Genomic DNA, 21797 nt, shown 5'->3' with positions numbered 1-21797 from the left:
CTCTCTCTCCTCCTCCTCCCTCTCTCCCCTCTCTCTCCTCCCTCCCTCTCCTCCTCCTCCTCTTTCTCCCCCATTTCTGAAGTAGAGGGCATTTTCCAGCTCCACCTCTTTGCAGCTGGCAGGCCTTGAGGAGGAGGGCCTGTGCTGTCCAGAGACACAGGTCCCCCGCTCCTCTGTCACACATGCTCCTGGGGAGGCTGCCTCTTGGCTGCACAGTCTCCCTGGGGGAGGACATCTCAGTCACGCACGTGGGCATGTGGAAAAAGAGCTCTGCTTCTGCTGTTTCAGGGCCACTCAGCCCCCTCTTGGCTCCGAGAGACCTCGGGGTGGTAGGTGGGCCCTCATTCTTTTGGGGCCGGGTTACTTCTGCCCTTTGATCCAGTGGTCCCCCATGTGGTGCCCTGGATTTGCAGCTGTGGCTGTGGCTGTGACTGCCGAGACCCTGCCCTAGGGCCTCATTGTCCCCTCCCACAGCCGGCACCCCGAAAGCCAGTGCACAGTGTCTGCGGGGGAGGGGGGACAGGCACAGGGTCCTGCGTCCTGGCCGAGCAGACTTGAGGCCAGGCTTGGCTGATGAGAAACTGGCTTCCTGCCAAGAGGGGCGGTGGCCAGCGGCGCAGACCCCCCACGCCGTCCTCTTAAGTCTGGCCCCGTTTGGCTCTTCTCTGGGAAGCGTCTGGGGCCGCCTGCAGGTGCAGTCTGGCAACAGAACCCAAGGGGAAGGGCGCTTGCGCCCAGCCAACCCTGCGGGGCCCTGTGTGTGCGTGGCGGGCGGGTGGCAGAGCAGGGCCGGCTCCTGTGCCGGCGCCACACTCAGTGTTCCCAGCTCTGTGGCCGTCGGTCTCTGTCACGGGAAAGCCGCTGCAGGCAGTGCATGAATGGTGTGTGCCAACAAAACTTTATTTACGGGCACTGAAATGTGAACTTCATGTAAATTTCAAACGGCGGGGTAGCCTTCTTTTTTATTTTTTCCGACCATTTAAGAATATGAAACCCATTGTTAGCTCGCGGGCCGTAGAAAAACGGGCGGCGGGCGCATCTGCCCATGCCCCCGGCATGGAAGGTAGTGTCCCTTTTGCTTTAAACAGCAGACGTTTCCACCCAGGTGTTCGGCCACTCTGGGCTTTATCTTGTCCCCGCTGGCAACCAACAGCCCCACCCAGGGCCCAGCACTCGGTGGCAAGGGGTGGGCAGGGTTTGGCCGAACTATTTCCATGGGGATGCCACTCAACAGAACTCTGCAGAAACATCCTCGGGATGGGCTTCTGGAAAAAGCTTGCCCACTCTGCATCCTTGTCCCCTGATGGACTGTCCTCGTTTCGGGCACGTCCGTCTGTGAGTCCGCGAGTCCTGGGTGCGCTCAGCCCCTCCCTCCCTTGTTTTTCCCACCCTGTGGCCCCTCTCTTTGAGAACCCTCCGCCGGCTCGGGCACACTGTCCCGTCTGTCCCTGACAGCCAGAGGGGGACGATACTCTCTCTTCTGGTTTCTTTTGTTGTCTCGTTTTCGTGGTCTGCTGTCCCGTGTGATCCTGAGGAACAGCAGCTTTGGTGAGGCCTGCCATAGGGCGGCTGCTGCTGGTTCCCAGGCCCAGGGCAGGCCAGCTGAACGGCTCCCGGCTCCCAGGCCCAGACTGCGCGGTCCTTGCATAATGGATAATTGACTGGGGCTCAAGCTAATTTGTCAACAGAGAGGATTGCAAATAAACACGTGCCACATTCCAGACAGGGAACAGTGTTAGGAGTCGTCTAAAGAGCTGCCAAGGAGCCCTGGGTAAGCACTCGGCTGCTAACCGAAGGTTGGAGGTTTGAATCCACCCAGTGGCTCTGCAGGAAGAAGACCTGGTGTTCTGCTTCTGTAGAGCCCACAGCCTAGCAGGCCCTGTGGGGCAGTTCTGCTTTGTCACACGGGGTCGCTGTGCATCAGAATTGAGTCCGCGGCACCCAGCAACAACAACGGAGCTGCCAGTAAGAGAGGTGGACCCAGCCGGGTGGCCAGGGTGCCCGCCACCATGCCCGCCTCAGACGGAACCTTCTCTGGACAGAGGAAGTGGCCTCACCAGATCCATGTCCGTGTGTCCCTGTGTCCCTGCATGGGCCAAACTTGTGCCCACCTGCCTGCCCGCTTGAGCCCTGCCCCAGCTGCCCCCTTGCTCCCCGTGAGCCAGCGCTTGTCACTCTCTGTTCCTTTCTGGAACGCTCCTCTCTCCCGCCCACCTGCCTGCACACCTCTCCCTCCCTCGCTGCCATCCTGGGGAGCTGCAGTATTTCGACATTGGGACTGAATAACAAATTAAGTCGTGTTCCCAAGGATATAATTTTCTTTAAAGCCTTTAGGATATAAAACAGGGCTGATTTCCTTATTTGTTTTTTTAGTGATGGATGGGGCCCTGTTCTCAAGAAGGCTGATGGGTGAGTCGCTTTCAGGGCCCAGGCCCGTGTGGTCCTTCCATACCGACTGGCCGTGGTTCCCAGCAGTGCTGGGTGCCGGTCTCACCTGGGTGCCCCCTCCACGTGGCTTATCCTCCCCCCGCCTTCTCCAGGCCCGGTCGCCACCATCAGGCTTCCTTGAGCTTCTGAGCATGTATTTTGGGTTGGAGAGGCACCCCCAGCTGATCCTTGGCTCAGGAAGATTGAGAGGGCAGATGCAGCATATCTGGCTCTACACCCCCAGGCGAGGGTCTCCCCCTCGGCACTGCTGACATGGGGGCTGGATCCTTCTCTGCAGTGGGGCCTTCCCGGGCACTGTGGGGTGTTGAGCAGCATCCCTGGCCTCCACCCACTCGATGCCAGTAGTATCCCCTCCCTAGTTGTGACACCCACAAATGTCCCCAGACATCGCCCAGTGTCCCCTGGGGGCAGAATCGCACAGGTGAGGATCATTGCGCTAGATGAGCGAGTGGGATTGGGGCAGGCTTTAAGTCACCCAGCCCTGCCCATCTTCGACAACAGCACTGCAGGCCCTCCTGTCCTCATGTGGGACGCTGTTGTTTCTCCCTTTTCTCAGCAAACTCCCTGTAGCACCTGGCCGCACCCCCGGAAGGTTCCAGCCTTCCTGGCGGGCCCCCATGCAGGCATGCTCTTCGGGTGCTGCTTCGGGCAGCATTTTGGAGCCCAGGAAAATGCTGGCTCCTCTGGGAGGTGTCCCTCATGGCCTTCGCCCGTCTTCCTGCCCCTCCAAGGGTGTATCCCACGTGATCACACCCAGAAGTTCATTAACCCTCCCTGGGAGCCGTCTGTGTTCCTCTTCACAAGTAAGACGCACCTTCTTGCTGGCTATGCCAGGTCAGTCCCTGCATGTGGCCTGGGGCCCCTCAGAAGGAGGTGGCGACTGTGGGACTGGCACGCTGCCCATCATCATCTTCACACGGCCCCTCCTCCCGGACCTCTCCAGCAGCCCTTCGCCATATGCAGCCTGTCTCCGCATCCCAGCTGCTTGTTCTTCCCGAGGAGCACGTCGCTGTTCGCCATCCATTCACCACATGTTGCGGCACGTGTGTCTCCTGCCGGCTCGCTCACCTCGCGGGGCGCCCGTGCCTCCTCCGCCGGCTCGCTCGCCTCGCGGGGCGCCCGTGCCTCCTCCGCCGGCTCGCTCAGTGCAGCAGGTCTGCACGGAAGAGAGATGGAAACAGAACAGGCTTCCTTCCAGGCTGTCCCCAACCTCAGCCTGTCCCAGCCCAGCCTCCCCTCCCCAGGGCTGCTAAGCCCGGCGGCCCCCGCCCTCCACCCAGAACCATACCAGCTCAACAACAGCCTCGGAGCCCCAAGTTCTGCCTGTGGAGGAGGAAATCCTGGACGAACAGCTGGTCCTGGGAGAGCCGCCAGCCTCCATTGTGGGGTGCTCATGGAGTGCCGTGCCCCCTCTGGGACCTTGGTGCAGCCCCAGGTCCTGACACCAAAGGAACCTGCGTCCCTGTCACGAGGCCAAGCTCTCCTGTCACCTGAGATCGGAGGGATGCCTGCCTCCACCTCTAAAACTTCAGTGTAATTATTTGTATGAAGTCCCAACATTTGGCACCTGTAAATTCCATCAAGTGACTCCCAGTTAAACCTGGCAGATAAAGTGCGTGTTCATCTCTGCTTGCTACTGAAATGTCACTCAGACAGCCATAAAGGAATGGCAGAGCGGGGTGGGGACAGTGGTAGCTGAGCAGTGGTGGCAGGCTCTGAGAGGGTGGGGACAGGCCAGTGTATTTGACTTTGCAGCACAGAGAAAGCGCAAACCCACGGGCCTGGGAGGAGGAGGCCAGCGGGGAGCAGAGGATTCACACCAAAGGACTCCGGAAAGGCCTGGGTCCAGAGAAGCCGGCGCTCCTAGGACAGGGAAGTGTAGCGGGCTGGAAACAGGAGGAATCGTCACTGCGTGTGAGGGGCTGCTGGAACCAGGTGCCTCGGGGCTGCTTCCCGGCCCCTGGCCCACGTCCCAGCAGAAGATGGCAGTTCTGCTGCTTGACGAGGTGGAACCTGTGCTGCTCTGGGCAGGACAGAGGTGCCCTCCTTGAGGGTAAGGCAGGTGGAAACCTGGCACCAGCCTCACACCCACCTCCCAGGCCAGAGTGGAGGAGTCTCTCCGGGGTCACGGAGCGGCCCAGCAGAACAGAGCTCCGGATCCTGATACTGGGGGCCCTTGAGCCTTCTCTGCCCCACTGCTGCACAGCTCACTCGTGCAGAGCTGCTTAGTATGTTGTACAGAGGACAGATAGCCTGGGATCGCTGAGCATTGCAGGAAACTCCCCAATGCAAAAGACAGTGTAAAACAAAAACCAAACGAGGAATCCAAGGAAAGAGCTAATGCAGTAAGTAGAAGCTGACTTCTAAAGACTTACTCTGAGGGATGGGGGAAGACATTGCATTTATGGAAGAAGAAACCATTATAATTAGAAAAATATAGGCAAGAGACAGCGCTTGGATATTGAAAATGAGAACACAGAAAATGTCCTAGATGGTTTGGAGTCAGCTTGAGGAAATATCCCAGAATACAGAGCAGAATGATCCAGTTGGAAAATAGGAAAGATTAGAAAGTCAGAGGCTCAATCCAGGAAATCCAGTATCTGATAGGAGTTTCCAACAAAAGAGAAAAGAAAATTTCCCAGAACTGAAAGACTTGTATTTCCAGATTAAAAAGTCACAGTGGGTGAAAATTACCCATGCTATGGTTCAGCTTTGTGAAATTTTACAACTCATGGGTTAAACAAAAGACCCTAAAAGCTTCCAGAGCAAATAAATAAGCCAACATAAAGAATGAGGGATGCTCATGGCGTTGGATTTATGTCAGCCGTAATGCTTCAACCTAAAAGACAAAAGAACAAGGCTTTTGAATTCAGAAGAGAAATGAGTTTCAACCTAGAAGTAGTTACCTGGCTAAACTACCAATTAAATGTGTGAGGGGAATGAAGATCTTTTGAGATGCGCAGAAGTTCAGATTTTACCTTCGTTCTCAAGGATGCGCTTCAGCTAACCAAGGGCATAATCCAAGAAAGACTCGTTGTTAGGTGCTGTCGCGTTGGTTCTAACTCATAGCAACTCTGTCTGCAACAGAATGAAACAGTACCCAGTCCTGTGCCGAGCTCACAGTTGTTAAGTTTGAGTCCATTGTTGTAGCCACTGTGTCAATCCATGGCTCAAGGAAACGCGATCAAATCCAGGAGGGTCAAAGGGAACCCATGGTAAGGAGAATCCCGGGCTTAGTGACCTAGACAACTGCCTGTCCCCAGGGAGCAGGGATGGGGGTTCCGGAGATGTCACTGAGGAGTGCGTGACACCTGCTCTTGGAGACCACACCGAAAGGAGTTTAAGAGTGAGATCAGAGAGTTTGAAGACACAAAGAAAACTCAGCGTCCGAAAGAAGGAGGAACAATGATTAACTCTAGGAAGAGCAAGCCAAGCATGCAATCAGAGGAGCCCCATTGCTCATGGATGGGCAATATTTATAGCATCGTAAAAATGTAAATATCGATCCCCGCAGCCGAAGGCCTGCGGTGGTCCCCACACATCTGGTGGCAGACGAGAGGAGAGAAGTGGACCAGGGTGGGGGTGGGGTCGGGTGCTGGAGAGGGCTGGTCACTCCCTGAGTCCTGAGCCGGGAAGTCAGTGGAGGAAACCCAGACCCCAAAAGGAAGCTGCAGCGTCAGGAGGAGGGGCATGGAAGAAAATTTCAGAAGAAACCGTGTTGGGGAGTGGGCGTCGGGGGAGGGAAGGGGGGTCGGCTGCTGTGAGCCAAACTGCAATTATGATGGGTTTGGTGAGCGCTCCTTCTCCCCCAACCCCCAAAATCTATCAGCAGATTGGTGGTGATTCTTCTAGCTGTTTTTTTTCCAGCTTCTTTGTATAAAATGGGTATTTCTTTGCATGTAGATATGCAGCTTGCTTTTCCCACCCTGCCATAGGGCATGGCCGGCTTTGAGCCTCCCTACACGTAGCTCCAGGAAGCCTGGTATAGTGGTTAAGTGCAAGGTGCAGCCCCCCACACCTCATGTGTGGTCCCGCTGCAGGAGGCCGGCGTCCTCCTCCCTCAACGGCTGCAGTGGCAAGGCACAGTGGCTGCCAGGAGTTGAGGCTCCCATCCTGGGGTCCCCAAGCTCTGAGCCCAGTGCTGTGTGGGGGCTGAGGCAGGCTGGGGGGCTCAGGGGATACCCTGTCTGCTGTGGGGTCAGACATGGCCTCAGGGCTGGTTCGGGGGAAGTGGGTGTGAGTAGAGGGGGCTGAGGAGCCAAGGGCACCTGCAGGAGACCAGGCAAGGTGAGTGGGCAGGATGAGAGTGCCCTGGGGCGAGGGAGGGTTCCCCAGCAGGAGCCCGGCGGGCAGCAGCGTTCTCAGACCCGGGGACACCCTCCTGGGGCAGTCAGTGCTGGGAGCCAGCTGCCCTCGGGGTCTGGGCCAGAGCATGACAGATGCTGCCCGTCTCCACGTGGGGGCCTCTGGCGTTGCCATACTTGCCCCGTGTGGTGCCGCCTTCTCCTGCCCAGGGTCGTTGGTGGCACTGCTGGCGTCAAGAACGCTCCCTGGGAGGAGGTGCCAGTCTTGGGCCCCCAGTCCCCAGCCCCTGTGCCTCTTCCTCCCCCACAGCCCCCCTGTAACGACCCCACCGTGGCCCCCTGCCCACCTGCTGTGCCATGCCCGTGTGCTGCCATGCCCCGCATGCCCGTCCCCGCCTGCCATGCCCCGCATGCCCGTCCCCGCCTGCCATGTTCCCGCTGCTTCTGCCGCCGGTCATCTCCTGTGCTCATTCACAAACGTTACGTGCAGGCGGTCCTGGGGCTCTGGGAGAGGGCGCAGTGATAAGCCCGGGGTCCCTCCTGAGGGGCACTGCCCCTAGCAAGCTAGGCAGTGATTAGTGTGAAGGGGATGCAGAAAGAGGGGGCAGCCGAGGTGGGCTAGGGGACTGCTCTGGGAAGGCAGTTTCAAAGACCCAGCACGGAAAGCTGGGGGGTAGGGGTGGCTGTGGGGGGACTGGCAGAGGAGCTGGGCAGAGGTGTGGGCAAGCCGGGCCAGGCCCAGGGTGTCCGGAGGACAGGGCTGCTGCAGCCACTCATTGTGACAGCCTGGCTCAGGTAGAAAATGGGGGGCCCTGGTGTCAGATCCCTCCACCCGGCCCCAGTGACAGGCCCGCGTCCCCCTCTGTGACCGTTTAGTCCTGGAGGTGCAGCTGCCCCAGGTACCCCACAATAGGGTTGTGGTGTCCAAGCCCCACCCTACCACCTAGCTGGCTTCCCAAGGGGCACGGGGTGCAGGGCCTTCACGTGGTGGGGCCCCCACAGGGGCTTCCGGGCAGGCTGGAGCTCCAGCCAGAGCCGAGCCTTGCGGCCAGCAGGACATTCCACTGATGAGGACCAGCAGGTCAGCGCTGTGGGCGGGTGTGGCAGGCCGCCCTTCTCAGTGGTCAGGGCCTGCCCACCGGGTCCAGGCAGGAGCTTGCTGGGTCTGCCACCCGAGGCAGGTGTGGGCAGGGGACATGGAGAGCACACAGCACTGCTCTCGGCACAATGGCACGCACGGCTTCTCTCTGCCTGAGAATGGGGAGGGAAGAAAGGCAGTGGGTTATGAGACCAGAGCACGTGGGGCTCGGAGGCATCGCAGCCAGGCAGGGAGGCCTGGGGGCGCTGGTGGCCGGGTCACCATGGACAGTGGGTACCCCCCAGCTATAGAGAGGGTGCTGATGACCCCTGAGCTGAGCCTCCCCACACTCCCAGTGTCTGCCCAGAGTCCCTGGGAAAAAGGCACTGGGGATGTCACATGGCCTCTTGTTAACCCACCAGGAGCTTTTTGTCCCCCGATCTGGAAAGGGCTCCCCGACTTACGGTTTCCCTGCAGTCAGACAGGGCAGGGAGGCCCTGGGCGCCATTCTGCACCCTCACTCGCCTTGTTCTCTCTTCCTCTCGTTCTCTGAGGTCATAGCTAGGCCAAGTCTGCAGGCCTCAGGGCTGAGGGAGGCAGTTTTCCTTCTGGCCCTGTAGGCAGATCCCAGTGACGGGCCAGGAGGAGGCCCCCCTTCCTCCTGAAAGGCTGTGGGGCTTCAGAGCAGGTTAGGGAAGGAGCCGGGCATGAGCGTGGAGCCCCTGTGTGTCACGCAAGGGCTGTAGGGAAAGGACCGAGGGGGAGATGAGGCCCTTAGGTGAGATGTTGGGGAGATGGAAAAAAAGCCTTAGAGAAAAACTCCCTGAAATTTACGTTCTAGACAAATTAGTCTGAAGGAACACAGACACTGGAGAAAACCCGAGGAAGAGAGGAAGGCCCATCTAGAGAGGAAGAAAGAGCAGACCAAAAGGCCGGGGCTGTCGTAAGTGTCTGTTCTGTGCTGTTCGTCGTCTAGGCATTTTACACGGTCTGCTGTTTCCGTCAGAGCTCAGGCTCCCCATCTGTCCCGCCCCAACACAGCTGCGTCTGAGCGTCCCTGTCCCTGCATCCCATCCATGTCGGTCATGTCCCATCTCCAGCCGTCATTGGCATCTGCTCTTGACACCGCCCCGCCCCCCACCCCACCCCTTCAGGCCTCTCCACCCTCCACAGCCCCTGCCCCAGGAGCAAAGCCCCCCGCCCCCAGGGCCTCCAGAGCTGGTGCGGCTGCTGCCTCAGGGTGCATCTTGGGGAGGGGCTCTGTCCTGCGGCCACCTGCGCAGACCACAGCTCTTCTCCCATGTTTCTTCACCTCCTGTCTGACCAATCTCCCTCTCCAGGTCTCACCGGAAGCGGAACCAGCCCAAGAAGTCCAAGCCAGAAGATCCCAAGTCCCTCGGGGAGGGCCCAGCGGCCGGGGCAGAGGACACCGGTGGGGGCGCGAAGGAGGAGGCTGCGCAGGAGGCCGATCCTGAGGAGGAAGAGGAGTCACTGCAGGGCCGCGAGGCCGAGGGCGCAGAAGGTCAGTCTCGGCCGGCAGTGGCCCAGGCCTGGTGCCCAGTGTCAGATCCTCCTGGCTCTGAGTCGGTGTGTGGCGGGCAGAGCCAGCATTCGCTGTGGCCACAGAATCTCCTGCTTTTACAGAACCCGATTCAATCATTTTCTTGGCAGGGTGGGACGTTTTATAAAAACGTATATTATAGAGCAGATGCTACAAGAAGTCCTTCTCCCAGAAATGAGAAGAGGTTTTGCCTGCCTGTCCACAGGGGAGCACCCTGCCATTTGTGGCCCACATGCTGGAATGTGCCTGCCATGGTGGATGGCCCCCCACTGCGTGCCCTCCCTCTGAGAGGTGGACGCATCCTGGCCCTGGTGGGCAGAGGAGGGACGCCGTGAGCCGCTGGGTTCCCCTTGGGCCCAGCTGCCCAGACCTCTCCCCGGGGTCCCCTCTTCCCCCAGCACTGTTGCCCTCTGAGGCAGGCAGAACAGGGGGTGCGGCGGCGCACGTTTCTTTCCGAGCACATGACTCCCCACGCTGCGAGGTTGCATGGACAGATGGGAGCGTGAACCAGGAGCCATACGGGCATGCAATTCAGAAATGTGCCTTTTGCGCCGCATGGGACACTTCGCAATGCGGAGTATCAAGCTGAGAGCATTTTGAAGGCCCCTCACCCTGCTGTTTTGCAGTGATTTTCTCTTTTTTATGACTGAGTTTTGTTTTCCTAATTTATGGCTTCGTTTCTCATACGTTTTGCACGTTAGCGGCTGCCCCCGGTTATAGGGGAGGGAAGCTCATCCCTTTCTGGGCGTTTCTAGAAGCCTGGTGCTGGGCTAGGGCAGAGGGGCCAGACCATCTCCCAGGCTCAGACCCCAGAGAGTTCTGCTTAGGTCCTGAAATATCCCTCTTTCTGGCAATCTCTTGGAATTTATGAGCCCCAAGGACTCAGTTGTCTCAGAGTTGTAAGTTCATAGGGATGTCCTATTGCTGCTGTTAAAGATTATGTAGTTTCTGCAGTGACTGTTTATGCAAGGAGACCAGACTGAGACATGCTTGTGGCCCTATGCGACACACATAGGAGTATTGTGCCAGGCACGGGGCTGTACGGTAGAGAGGTCTTGGCTGGGCCTTGTGGTACCCACAGTATGGTGGGAGAGGTGGGTGCCGGCTCTGTCCACCTTGATGTGCCCAGGGGGCTGCAGTAGAGGGAGGGGCTGAAATAGAGGGAGGGGCTTGTGCTGCAGGGTCCCTGTTAGGGAGCCACCGATTCCCTCAGGAGGGAATAGTGAGAGTCCTGAGGCAGAACTCACAGAGGCGGTGACGTTGTGAGCGAGCATGAGCGAGGAGCCAAGCTTATGAGAGGCAAGAGGGCTGAGAATTTCCTGTATGGAAGTGCATGCTGGAGCATCCTCAGAAAACCCAGAACGCACAAGTCACTCGTGGGGAGTCCTGGAAGGCAGTTCCTTCCAAGTCAGGAACGAGACAAGATCTCTCTGTATCTGTTCAGTGTAATACAGGAGGGTCTGCCCAGCCTGGAGACGTAAGACGAAGAAATAGAAGTCGTCATGGTTAGAAAGAACAAAATTGTCTTATTTACAGATGACATGACTGTCTATATAGAAAAAGGAAACAAATCTACCGGCAAAATGATATAATTTCTCAAGGAGCTAGCGAAGTGGCTGGATATGAGCTTAATATACAAAAGCCAGGTCACATTTCTCATATACTAGGGGTCCCTGGTTAGTGCAAACGGTTAACACACTGAACTGCTAACCAAAAGGTTGGTGGTTCGAGTCCACCCAGAGGCACCTCAGAAGAAAGGCCTGGCAGTCTACTTCCAAAGAATCAGCCGCTGGAAACCCTGGGGGACTGAGTTCTACTCGGACACAGATGGAGCCACAGGAACCGGAGTTGACCCAACAGCAGCTGGTTTAGCTGTTAACGGAAAATTTAATTTTCAAAAAGATACAAAATAATAGCAACCTAAACATAACGTACCTTGGGACAAATCTATAACAAAAAATACGGAGAGAAAAAAAACCGAAGCCCTGGTGGCACAGTGGTTAAGAACTCAGCAGCTAACCAAAAGGTCGGCAGTTGGAATCCGCCAGCTGCTCCTTGAAAACCCTGTGAGGCAGTTCTACTCTGTCCTGTAGGGTCACTGTGAGTCGGAATTGACTCGGCAGCAGTGGGTTTTTTGCTTTTATGGAGAAAATTAGAAACTGTGTTGACAGACAAGAAAAAGAACAGCTGGGAATGGAGCAATGTATCATGCATTAGGAGAATTCACTAGTGAAATGGTACAGTTTCCCCCAGTTATCTGTAGATTCAGTGCATTTCCATTCGGGATCCCAGCAGAGTTTTGCTAGTCACTGATGAGGGTCCAACAAGCTGATTTGAAATGTATATGGAGGAAGAAAGGCCCAAGAATAAAGGCACCAGCCTGCAGAGCGGTGGCCAGGGATTGTGCTCCCAGCCACGAAGACTGCTCATCAAATTCGCATGATCCCTCCCTGACACCATATGCAAATCTACTTATGGCATGTGTGAGTTCCTGCGGCTGCTGTAACAAAGCACCACAGACTTGGTAGCTTAAAATAACACACATTCCCAGAAGAAGTAGGTGGTGCCTGGCTACCACCACTGACAGCTCTGACAGGGATCACAACAGAGAGCCCTGGAAAGAGCAGGAGAAAAATGTGGAACAAAATTGAAGTTCATGAAAAAAGACCAGACTTACTGGTCTGACAGAGACTGGAGGAATGCCCGAGACTATGGCCGCTAAATGCTTTGCTAACTCAGAACTGAAACCACTCCCGAAGCCCACTTTTCAGACAAAGATTAAACCAAAAAAACTCAAACCCGTTGCCACTGAGTACATTCCTACTCATAGCAACCCTATATGACAGAGTAGAGCTGCCCCATAGGGCTTCAGGGAGTTGCTGGTGGATTCGAACTACTGACCTTTTGGTTAGCAGCTAAGCTCCGACCACTGTGCCACCAGGGCTCCTAGACAAACATTAGATAGTCAGAATCGACTCAGTGGCAGTGGGTTTGGTTTTTGGTTTATGAAACAAACATTAAGACATGTGAGAAACATGCTTCTTAGTTTAGTCAAATATACGAGACCAAATGGGGAACTCTTGACGAAAAGCTAGACGAAAAGGCAGAAAGGGACAGGAACTGGGCGAATGGACACAGGGAACCGGGGGTGGAAAGAGGGAGTATGCTGTCACATTGTGGGGATTGCAAGCAATGTCACAAAACAATATGTGAATAACTTTTTGAAAGAGAAACTAATTTGAGCTGTAAACTTTCACCTAAAGCACAATAAAATTTAAAAAATAATAACAACACATTAGGAGCCCTGGTGGCACAGTAGTTAAGTACTCAGCTGCTAACAGAACAGTTGGCTGTTTGAACCCACCAGCCTCTCGGTGGGAGAAAGACGTGGCAGTCTGCTTCCATAAAGATTTACAGCCTTAGAAACTCTATAGGGCAGTCGTACTCTGTCCTGTAGGGTCACTGAGATATCAGAATTGACTTGACAGCAGTGAGTTTGGGTTTCTTTCTTTCTTTTTTTTTTTTTAAATTATCTCACAATTTCTGGAGGTCACAGGTCCAAAATGGGTCTCACGGGGCTAAATGAAGTGTTGTCAGGGCTGGTTGCTTCTGGAGGCTCTAGGGGAGAATCTGTTCCTTGCCTTTTCCAGCTTCTAGAGGCTATACATACATTCCTCGGCCTGTGGCTGTCGCCTCGTCTTCAGAGCGCGTGCCTCCAGCCTCTGCTTCTATTCTCACATCTCCTGTCTGACTCTGACCCCCCTGCCTCCCTCTTTCACTTACTAGAAACCTTGTGATCCCACTGGGCCCACCCAGATGATCCAGGCTAACCTCCCCATCAGAAGGTCCTTCATTTCAACAGCTACAACGGCCCCTATTCCTCATACAGTAACATATTCATTGATCTTGGAGATTAGAGCGTTATTATGGATTGAATTGTGTCCTCAAAAAATACGTGCTATAAATCCTAACCTGTATGCCTGTGGTTATAATCCCGTGTGGGAGTGGGTTGTCTTCGTTATGTTAATGAGGCAGGATTAGTGTAGGGTGTGTCTTGATTCAATCTCTTCTGAGATGTTAAAGTGATTAAACAAGCAAGTGAAAGAAGCAGAGATGGGGAAAGAGAGATGCCAAGCACATGAGGATCTCTCCGGAGCAGAAGCTCAGAAGAGACGAGGACCTTTTTCCAGAGCCGACAGACAGAAAAAGCTATCCCCTAGAGCTGGCACTCTGAATTCAGACTTCTAGCCTCCTAAACTGTGAGAAAATAAATTTCTGTTATAGTAGCACTAGATAACTAAGACAGAATTTGGTACCGAGAAGTGGGGGTGCTAGTCTAAGAAATACCTACAATGTAGTAGTAGTTTTGAAATTGGGTAATGGGTGGAGGCTGGAAGAGTTTTAAGGTGCCTAATAGTAAAAGTCTAGTTTGCCTTGAAGAGACTTTTGGTAGAATTACAGGCATCAAAGACAATTCTGGGGAAGGTCCAGAAGGAAGTGACGAGAGCTGTAGAGAAGATCTTTATCGTCTTGGAGAGTACATATGGCGCCAGCAACAGAATGTTGCTAGAAATGTGGACATTAAATGTGCTTCTGGTGAGGCTTTAAAAGAAAATGAACATGTGATTGAACAGTGGAGGAAGGCGATGATTTTTATGCAGTGGCAAAGTACTTGTCTGGATTATGTTCAGATGTTTGGTGGAGGGTAGAGCTTGTAAGTGATAAACTTGGATATCTGGTTGAGGAGATTTCTAAGCAAGATCTTAAAGGGACTATGTGGTTTCTCCTTGCCCCTTATAGTAAAATGCAAGAGGAAAGAGATGAACTGTGCAAAATGAAAACAGAACTTAAAAGATTTGGAAAATTCTGTTTTACAAACTAAGGACACGTGTCCTAGAATATTCACCAAGGATGTGGCTACACAACCTTTTGTCAAAGAGATTAAGCCTGTAACTGATGGAGCTAACCAACTACCACAGCAGAAAACCATCAGCTTAGATTTAAAGAGACAGAGGAAGAACGAAAGGAAGGAACACCGTCTGCCTCTTGGAATTCTACAGGCAGGAAACAGGCCAAAGAATCTACGTCTCTTGTCCTTCAAGAAAAGAAACGGATCATCCCTGGAGCATCTCAGAGATCAGCAGAACTGTTGTAAGGAGATCAGGAAGCAAAGCCCTCTCGGTTCAAAGGGTGGGGCCTCCTAAGTTTCCAAGAGTAGGGGCTTCGCCAGCTCAGTTCTGGAGTGTGGCTGCCATTCACAAGTGCCAGGGGGATGGGGCCGGATCTGCTGCCCACAGCTAAGGGGGTGGGCTAGCCATGCCCAAGGGGCAGAAGAACAGGGCCTGCTGGGGCCAAAGGAGGGGTCACCACTGAGATGGACTAGGAGAATGGGGCCGCCTAAAGCCAAGGGAGCTGAGTTGCCATCCCAGAGGGCCTGGAGGGTGGAGCTGAAGCCCAGGGCCAAGGGGCCTCCACCCAGAATCCAGAGGGCATGGCCAACACCCAGAGTCTGGAGGACAAGGCCATTGCCTGGATGGTCTCAGAGAACAGAGGTTTATTTTCAAGACTTGAGAGCTAATGTAAATTGTTCTGCTGGGCTTTGGACTTTGATAGGTGCCTGTTATCCCTTCTTTCCCTCCAATTTCTCCCATTTGTAATGGAAATACCTACCTTGCACCTGTTGCATCGTTGTACTCTAGAAGGAGACGACTTGTATTCTGTATTTCACAGATTCACAGATGAAGAGGAATTTTGCCCTAGGATGAAATTTGGACTTGGAATTGATTTAAGATTTTGGGGATGATGTGATAGGGTGAATGTGTTTTGCAAGTGGCAAGGACATGAAATTTGAGGAGCCAGAAGGTGGAATGTTGTGGATTAAATTGTGTCCCTAAAAAACATGTGTTGTAAATCCTCACCTCTATGCCTGTAGTTTTTGCTAAAGATAATTCAGAAGTGGTTGCAGCAGTACATCGACAGGGAACTGCCAGAAATTCAAGCCAGATTCAGTAGAGGACATGGAAGGAGAGATATCATTGCTAATGTCAGATGGATCTTGGCTGAAAGCAGAGAATACCAGAAAGATGTTTACCTGTGTTCTGTTTGACTATGCAAAGGTATTCAACTGTGTGGATCATGACAAATTATGGATAACATTGCAAAGAATGGAAATTCCAGAACACATAATTGTGCTCAAGAGGAACCTGTACATAGATAAAGAGGCCGTTGTTCAAAAAGAATCGGGATACTGCGTGATTTAAAGTCAGGAAGGGTATGTGTCAGGATTGTATCTTTTACTGTGCTTATTCAGTCTGTATGCTGAGCAAATAATCTGAGAAACTGTGCTATATGAAGAACGCAGCATCAGGATTGGAGGAAGACTCATTAACAACCTGTGATACGCAGATGACAGCTTTGCTAACTGATGGAGATCAAGCCTCCAGTATGGATTACACCTCAACATGAAGAAAACAAAAATCCTCACAACTGGACCCATAAGCAACATCATGATAAACGGAGAAAAGATTGAAGTTGCCAAGAATCTCATTTTACTTGGATCCATAATCCACACCCATGGAAGCAGCAGTCAAGAAATCAAACGACGTATTGCATTTGGCAAATCTGCAGCTAAAGACCTCTTTAAAGTATTAAAAAGCAAAGATGTCACCTTGAGGACTAAGGTGCGCCTGACCCAAGCCACGATGTTTTCATTCGCTTCATATGCATGTGAAAGCTGAACAATGAGTAAGGAAGACCGAAGAAGAACTGACGCCTTTTAATCGTGGTGTTGACGAAGAATATCGGATATAGAACGAACAAATCTGTCTCGGAAGAAGTACAGCCAGAATGCTCCTTAGAAGTGAGGGTGGTGAGCGTTCATCTCACGTACTTTGGACATGTTATCAGGAGGGACCAGTCCCTGGAGAAGGACATCATGCTCGGAAGAGTAGAGGGTCAGAGAAGAAGAGGGAGACCCTCAACAGGATGGATTGACACAGTGGCTGCAGCGGTGGGCTCAAACATAACAGTGGTTGTGAGGATGGCACAGGACCGGGCAGTGTTTCGTTCTGTTGTATATGGGCTCGCTATGAGTTGGAACCAACTCCATGACAACCAGCAACAACAACAGCATGACTGTGGTTATATTCCCGTTTGGGAATGAGTCATCTTTGTTATATTAATGAGACAGGACTAGTGTAGGATGTGTCTTGAGTCTCTCTCTTTTGAGATATAAGAGATGAAACAAGCAGGCAAGAAGCAGAGATGGGGGAAGAGGATAGATGCCAAGCCACATGGAAATCTCCAAAGAAACAGGAAGCAGAAGCTGATAAGACAGGGACCTTCCCCCATAGCCAGCAGAGAGAGAAAGCCTTCCTCTAGAGCCAGCGCCCTGAATTTGGACGCCTAGCCTCCTAAACTGAGAAAATAAATTTCTGTTTGTGAAAGCCACCCACTCGTGGTCTTTCTGTTACAGCAGCACTAAATGACTGAGACAGGTGTAGACGTGGGGTCATTCCGCCCACCACATGGCTTGAGAATTTATCTTCTAAAGACAGAACTTTAAAACTTTTAAAAGACCAGGAAGGAAAATATCTTTATGACCGTGGACTAGGGAGGAATTTCATGAAAAAGCAGAAGCCATGAAGAAGAAGGATGGATGACTTTGATGACTATAAAATGAAGACTGCTGTTTATCCAGTTGCTGTTGGGTGCTGTTGAGTTGATTCCAACTCATAGAGACCCCGTGTGACCGAGTAGACCTGCCCCCAGTGGTTCCTGGGCCATCATCTCTATGGGAGCAGATCACCAGGTCTTTCTTCTGTGGAGCAGCTTGGTGGGTTCGAACCCCAACCTTTAGGTTAGCAGCCAAGTGCATAACTATGGCACCACTGGGCTCCTTTGTTTATCCAAAGAGGAACCTTAAAGCAAGTGCAAAGACCAGCTGACGGCAGGAAAGATAGCCATAGCCCCCTGACATGTCAGGTTCTCAGGATCTGTGAAAATCAGTTGAATGAAAACTGAGCCACAAAGGAAGGCAACCCAAAGGCCACCAAACTCGCCGCGGTCATCTGGGAAACACAGTCACGATGAGACGCTGCTCTGTCCTCACCAGATTGGCAGAGACTAAAAAATCTGATGATACCATGCTGCCGCCGGGGGCCCTAACGAGGCCAGTTCCTCTGGAAAACAACTTGGCATCATCTCGCGGAGCAGAACGTGCCATACTTTGTTGTTGTTAGCTGCTGTCGAGCCCACCGTGGGTGACCGTGCTGATATTTGAAAATCCCAGTGGCATATCTTCTAGCGTCACGGCAGCATGGAAGCCACCACGACAAACTGACAGACGGGTGGTGGCCGTGTACTTTACCCCAGTGATTCCCCTCTGGGGCTTGGGCCCTGGGGAAGCCCTCGCTCCTGGTGTACCCAAAGGCAGTACAATAACGGAAACAGCAGCAGACCAAACCAGAAACAACCCAAACGTCTCGTTCCCGAGGAAATAATGGCTACAGAGACCGCCTGGACCATGCGGGGGTGAGAAATCCGGGCCACCGCTCTGCCACCAGCAGGCTGGGTCCTAGACAGGGCATCGACGGTAAGAGCAGGTCGCAGGAGCACATATACACTCTGATGCCTTTCGTCTAAATTTCAGAAAACACGCCAACCCAGAACGGATTGTTAGGGTGCAGTCACAGTGAAGCAAAGGGAGGTCGTGGCAAGCCCTGGGTGGCGCCAAGTGGCTCCCTGCGGAGAGGGGGTACAGGTGGGAGGGGCACATGGTGTTCTTTGTGGTTAGGTGCGGTGCCATCAAGTCAATTCTGACTCACAGCGACCCTATGTGACAGAGTAGAACTGCCCCATAGGGTTTCCTAGGCTGTGATCTTCATGGGAGCAGATCACCATGTCTTCCTCCCGTTGATCCGCTGGCTGGATTCGAACTACCAAGCTTTGTTTAGCAGCCGAGCGCTTAACCATCCTGCCTGCAGGCCTCTAGGATGTTTTTAGACCCTGCATGTGCTCAGTCACGCTCTTTGTCATTTGGTGGCGTTGCTGTCATTGAGTCAGCTCGACCCATGGCAGCCCCCTGTACAACAGAACAAAACGTTGCCAGTCCTACGCCGTCCTCGTAATCGTTGGTCTGCTGGATTCCGTTACTTCGGCCGCTGTGTGTTTCGAGTGCCTTCCAACCTAGGAGGCTCATCTTCCAGCACCGTATCCGACAGTGTTCTGTTGTACGCCATAGGGTTTTCACTGGCTGATTTTAGGGAGTTGATTTGCGAGGCCTTTCTTCCTAGTCTGTCTTAGTCTGGAAGCTCTGCTGGTGTTTGAATACCGGTGACATAGCTCCCAGCATCACAGCCACACGAGAGCCACCACAGTACAACAGACTGTAGACCGGGGGGAGGGGGTGGAAAAATCCAAACGACGGTTGCAAGTTAAGCTCCCGTTTCCTCCGCCCCGGTCTCCCACATCTCTCTCCATAGGACCAGCCACCATCAGGTTTGAGCGTAGCCCTACTTCTCTGGTGTGTTTACCAACATAGAGCTTTCTGTAAGGGTGCGAGAGCACACGTGCGCTTGTGTGTGTGTGTGTGGGTGGGTGGGTACGTGTCTATGTCTCTGTGTATGTGCGTGTCTGTATATGCATGTGTGCGTGTGGGTACATGTGTGTCTGTGCGTGTCTGTGTGTGTATATCTGCACGTGTGTCTGTGTATATGTGTCTCTGTGTCTGTGTATACGCATGTGTGTTTGTGTATATGCATACGTGTGTGTACATATGTGTGTGTGTTGCAGGGTCTTTTCTGTAACTCTGGCCCTTTGAAAGAGGAAGTGTCCGCTTCGGGGCCTCTGAACGGGAGGCCGTGGCTGAGAGGGTGCGTGCTACTGTCAGGAGCTGACCTGGTTAGCCCGTCTCTCCCCAGAGCCTTTGGGTAGAAGATAAATCTCACAAAAGCATCACATAATAAGTGTCCTCAGTCAGGGACTGAGCAGAGCGCGCGTCACAGACTTCATAGTGGCTCCGAGCCTTCCTTTAATGCCAGCTTAATGTCCCTAAAAGCCGTGAGTGCTAAGTGATGCTTCAGGGCTGGTAGCGAGGTGCTGTTCTGTGCTGTTTTTTCAGTGGGTGTCACGGGCTCAAGGGCGTGTTCCCTGTCACTCGGGCACAGACAGGGGCTCCGGTGCTGGTGCGGGGAGGCCGCGGGTGAAAGGGCTGGGTCTCCTGGTGCGGTGCTGTGGGCCCTAGGGGCTGCTCCCTGCTAACTGTCCCCGGCCTGGACTGCTCTCCGTCCCAGGCTCCCCGCCCCCACGTGGGGCCCAAGCAGAAGGGGAAGAAGGTGGCCCATGTCTGTCCACCCTGCTCCTGTCAGTCTGTTTGCTGTGTCAGCAAGGCCTCCTTCCTCTGGCCCCGTCATCCTGTGAAGTGTCCACTGCCCTCACCCGTAACCTCAGGGCACTCGCCACCCACCGTGCAGCCCAGGGACAGATGGAGGGGCAGTGAAGGGCAGAGCCAGGCCTGAGCCCCGGAGGGCTGGGTCCCCACCGACACCACCCTGTGTCAGGTCGCACCTCCCCTGCCCCGCCACGTGTTCCAGGCAGGGGCTGCGCCGGGACCCCTTGTGAGGGTCCGTGGGGACCCAGGGCCTCACAAGGCTGACCGCCTCTCTCAAATAAGAGAAGGAAATGGGGAACGTTCAAGAAGAGCCCCTGCTCACAACAGCCTGGACCTTCCCGCACAGAGGCTGGAAATGGAAAACAAGGCCCTGTGGGGGGTGATGGCCCAGCTCACTCATGGGCACAGACCCCCCACATCGTGCGGTCGTCCGTGGGACACCCTGCCTCCGGGTCAGCCTCTCCCCTGGCTGGGCGCCAGCTCGGAGCTGCAGTTCCCTGAGCAGGGGAGCCTCGCCCCCAGCCCGCGGAGAGATGCGGCCTCCAGGGCCTGGGAGCCTGGGGACTGGTCCCTTCCCGTCTCCTCCCCTCACCCGTTCCTCATTGCCGTTCTCGTTTCCCTTACCCCCTCTTTTCTTCCCTCTCCTCTCCCCCTCTTCACCCCTCCCCGCCCCAGATGTTTATCAAGCGCCCACTGAGTGCCAGGTGCTCCTGCCTCTGGATTCTGAAAGGACTTCACACCCCAGGCCTCCGTGCCCAGTCGCAGCCATCTGCAGCCGGCTGGGTGGGGGTCGGCCGTCTCGTCCTCGGTGGGGGCAGCAGCCACCTCAGATGCCGTGCTGGGGGGAGTCCCTGTGGTCTCCAGTGAGGAAGGAATGCGGGCTGTCCTTAGAGAGGCAAAGCTGTGCACCCGCACGTGCCTTTCACGCCAACAGGAGTGGGCTCTGTGGGCCACGTTGGTGTTGTTCTTACAAACTAGGAGAACCGAGGCCTCCAAGCGGCGGCAATGAGCTGTGTGCGCCCCACATGGCCGCAGGCAGACCCACATGCCCCCATGTCCCCCACCAAGTGTGGACCTCTGATGACTTGGCCTTGCCCAGCCGACCACCAGCCCACGGCCCCCTGGCTGCCGGGCGGGTGGACTTCCTGCAGGTGGAGCGCCTGGTCCCTCCTTCCTGGCCAGTGCCCTCCGCGTCTGACTCTCAGCCCGGCTCAGGGAAGCATGTTTGTTGGGGAGCTGTGTCCACCTCCATCGTCTGAGGGGAGAGGCCGTCCTGGCAAACACGCCGAGGGCAGCAGCGTCCGCACCGCATCCTCACGCCCGCTTCCTCCCGCTCCAGACAGCCTCATTCAGGAGGTGGACAGTGGCATCGGAGGGCCAGGGGAAGGGATACATGTCTGGGTACAGGACTTGGGGAGGTGGCCAAGTCCCCTCAAAGGGGTCGCAGCGCAGGAGGACTCTGGAAGGGCACCCATGAAACATTCCAGACCAGAGTGGGCAGGGCTGAGGGAGGCCTGGTGTGCCCTCCACCTTCTGCTTCATCACTTGCCTCTGGAGAGACGTGGCAAGTGCTTGCCAAGTACACGCCGTGCCGTCATCCTGCCAGCGTGGCTGCAGGGGGCGTATGGGCTGTGGGCGGGCAGGCGGGGGACCCAGGTGAGTGTCCCAGCGTAGAGCCTCTACAAGGCAGTCGCCGTGGAGACGGGCAGGGTCCCCACAGAGGCGAGGTGTGTGGTATGTCTAATGTGCTTCCTCATGGCCACGAGGAGCCTGCAGGGAGGGGAGGGTCCTCCTGACCCGTCCCTGGGGTCGCCGTGGGCGGAGTTAGGGGTTCAGCCATCACCCTGAGGAGCTCTGTCTCCCCGAGGTCATCCGCCCTGGTTCCAGCTGGTTCTGTCGTCTTTGGCTGTGGAGCAGGGGTGACATATGGCCGGGGTTTTTATAGTAAGAGTGAAATGCAGATGCCGTGTTTCAAAGCAGAGCTAATGAGGCTTCGCGTTGTCACCGACGTAGTGT

At 54.7% G+C, this 21797-nt stretch overlaps 1 protein-coding gene across 1 annotated transcript in view; it reads left to right on the top strand.

The window, feature by feature from the left end:
• Positions 1-21797, top strand: part of KDM4B (lysine demethylase 4B) — a 156858-nt gene that overhangs the window by 109879 nt on the left and 25182 nt on the right. Inside the window, exons 10-11 of the mRNA XM_023733274.1 lie at positions 8672-8773; positions 9171-9352. Coding sequence (XP_023589042.1) covers positions 8672-8773; positions 9171-9352 — 284 coding nt within the window. The remainder of the gene's footprint in view (positions 1-8671; positions 8774-9170; positions 9353-21797) is intronic.

Source organism: Trichechus manatus, unplaced genomic scaffold, assembly GCF_000243295.1.
Source record: "Trichechus manatus latirostris isolate Lorelei unplaced genomic scaffold, TriManLat1.0 scaffold00057, whole genome shotgun sequence".
Classification (NCBI taxonomy): Eukaryota; Metazoa; Chordata; class Mammalia; order Sirenia; family Trichechidae; genus Trichechus; species Trichechus manatus.
This window is presented reverse-complemented; position numbering and strand designations above follow the sequence as displayed.